The sequence below is a fragment of the Nematolebias whitei genome, chromosome 11 (genome assembly GCF_014905685.2).
Source record: "Nematolebias whitei isolate Nwh7 chromosome 11, NemWhi1, whole genome shotgun sequence".
Classification (NCBI taxonomy): domain Eukaryota; kingdom Metazoa; phylum Chordata; class Actinopteri; order Cyprinodontiformes; family Rivulidae; genus Nematolebias; species Nematolebias whitei.
The window spans coordinates 48,134,401-48,136,929 of record NC_056508.1 but is presented as its reverse complement, the minus strand read 5'-3'; the positions used below and the strand labels follow the sequence as shown (position 1 = coordinate 48,136,929).

The 2,529-nt window shown below is 46.1% G+C and overlaps 1 protein-coding gene across 1 annotated transcript in view; it reads left to right on the top strand.

Annotated features, from left to right (window-relative positions):
• The window catches only part of LOC119417383 (potassium voltage-gated channel subfamily D member 1), a 48,240-nt gene extending 47,789 nt beyond the window's left edge, over window positions 1–451 (top strand). The window contains exon 10 of the mRNA XM_037684586.1: window positions 244–451. Coding sequence (XP_037540514.1) covers window positions 244–451 — 208 coding nt within the window. The remainder of the gene's footprint in view (window positions 1–243) is intronic.
• The last annotated feature ends 2,078 nt before the right edge of the window (window positions 452–2,529 follow it).

Genomic DNA, 2,529 nt, shown 5'->3' with positions numbered 1-2,529 from the left:
AACTCGAAGAGACCCGAGTCTTCCCTTCGAACTCGAAGAGACCCGAGTCTTGTCTTCAATCTCTGGGTACAAAATTTAAATCTGACCTGGAGCCATGAAATCAACAACACAGCACAGAGCTACACGGGTCAGAATCAAACAAAGAACCCGTTTCTGGTTTCTGACCCATTCTTATTTGAAGATGTAATGATGTAACGTTGTGACATCGCTAACCGACGCTCTTTGTTTCCCCACCCCCCCAAGTCGTTCCAGTCTGAACGCCCAGCCTGAAGACCTGAAGCTGAACTGCGGTGAGCAGGATTTCAGTGCCGCCATCATCAGCATCCCGACGCCACCCGCCAACACGCCGGATGAAAGTCTCCCGCCATCACCCGCTCCCATTCCTGGCATCCTGCGCAATACCCGGGCCACCGCCTTCACCCACGAAACTGTCAAAATCTCCTCCTTATAACATCCGACGTCACCCCCCAAACCAGGACCCATCTGAATGGCCCCCCACCCCCACCCGCCCCAGAACCTGTGATTCTGGCTCTGAGGCGCTTCTTTTCTTTTGGATCCTTGGCGTTGGACTGATGGTTCTGAAACTACAGACAAGCATCATGTATCTCAACACCTCCTGGCCCCCCACCCTGCACAATCAGCACCTTCAGGTGTCGTTGCACAAAACCCTGAGTAGGTTTGTTCCTGAGAGGAACCATCTGATCCTCAGGTTCTTTGGACCCGGCTGGTTTTGAAGGTTGGACCCAACGAGAAGCTGACTCCTGGAAAAGTCCTTGAATGTTTTATTTTCACACTGGTGATGCAATATGGTGGCCCGGTTCTGTTCAGAGCTGGGTTTGTTCGATCTAAATGCAATGGCTAAAAGCCTCAAGCCAAATGGAGAAGAATGAATCTTGGTTTGGACGAGGAACCTTCTCCTCACAAACAGGAACGGTTTAGAGTCCTGGAGAACTCTTCAGTTGACTGAAGACTCTTCAACCCTTAAAGGTAATGCTGCTAAAACAAAAAACAAACTGAACCGGTCTTTACTGGACTCTTATCAATTGACGGCCTACCACCCGATCTGTGCAACACTGAACGTTCTGCTGGGACGTCCTGGCCTGCTGGGTCCAGGACTGGATCCAGGTGGTCTGACTGTAGCTCCTGAGTGTTCGCCTCAGACCTTCAACATATGCAACATGTACAATGAGCAGGGAACTCATTAACAAACCGACACACGTGTGTCCAAACTCTACAGGAACCCATTTCTTAGAGAGTTCTGTGATTCAACTGGAGAGGGAAACATCAGAACCAGAAGTTCTTCAGGGTCCCGACGACGTGCACTTTGGGTTAACAAGGTTCTAAATGGGATCGTTTGACCCTCGGAGGGCACAACGGGAACCGCTCCTCACATGACAGATCACATGATCTCTGTAAGCAGCGTTCCTCACAGGAATGCATGTCGCCCGCTGCTGCATGCAACGTTTGAAACAGACATTGTGTGATCTGTGAGAGCTCAGAGGACGTGTCAGGGATGACTCACAGCTACTACCACATTACATTTTAGCTTAGTGTCTGTTGAAATAACTGAGTTTTAAGCATTTCTCTAATGCTAGTGTTGATTACCTGTGGCAGCCATCTTGAATTCAACAAACGTACCCAGGGACTCTGATAGATTCAACTGTTCTTAGAGTTTAGCCTGTTTTCTGCCATGTTTGCAGTTGAGCTGTCTAATTTCCCCGAGAAGGCATGTTCGAACAGGCTCCACCCACTTTTTATATTTTTGGTAATTCAACATTCAAAAAATTTCATTGGATGAAAAACTGTTACATGCCCATATATGGAATAGAGCAACATCACTTCCTTTTCCTTCCAGTGGATAGGCCCCTCCTTTTTAAGACAGCCCTGCCCACTTTAGCATGAACGCACCCGGGTGTCAAACAGCTCATGGCGAACTGAGAATAAAAGTGCTGCCGTGCCTTAAAGTTCCTGCTACGTTGTGCAAAGAGGAAATGTTTAAAACACAAACAGTTGTTTGTAAACAGAACGAACCAATCCGAGAGAGATTTGTGGTTTTAGTTCAGCTGCAGGTGATTAAAGGCTCAACGTTTGTCCTACATTTACCCAAGTAGAAGGTTTTAGTTATTTTAAACTGTATAGTTGTTTTTAAACTAAAGTAAAACATTAAAAATCTTCTGCACCTGCTGGTTATCCTGGCTGCAAGTTAACATTTTAGCATGCTGTTTAATAAGGACTTAATACGTTTGCTCTAACTTCCACCGAAACAGCAAAATAAAGCAGACTGAGGAAGAAGAATGTGTGATGTCTGTTAGAAATACAGAATTGGCTGCAAGACACATCAGACACATCGTTGGTCCAATCCAATCACCTTCAATCGTTCGTGATGAAGTCGTAAGAACAGATTGACAGACGTTAAATCTGAGCCACTGGTAGCTTCAAAACAGGCCTCTAGTTCAACTGCATGTGGTTTTCAGAGGTTCTCAAACTTTTTGGGTCTTGCTGCAACACACATTAATGAACATAATAAAT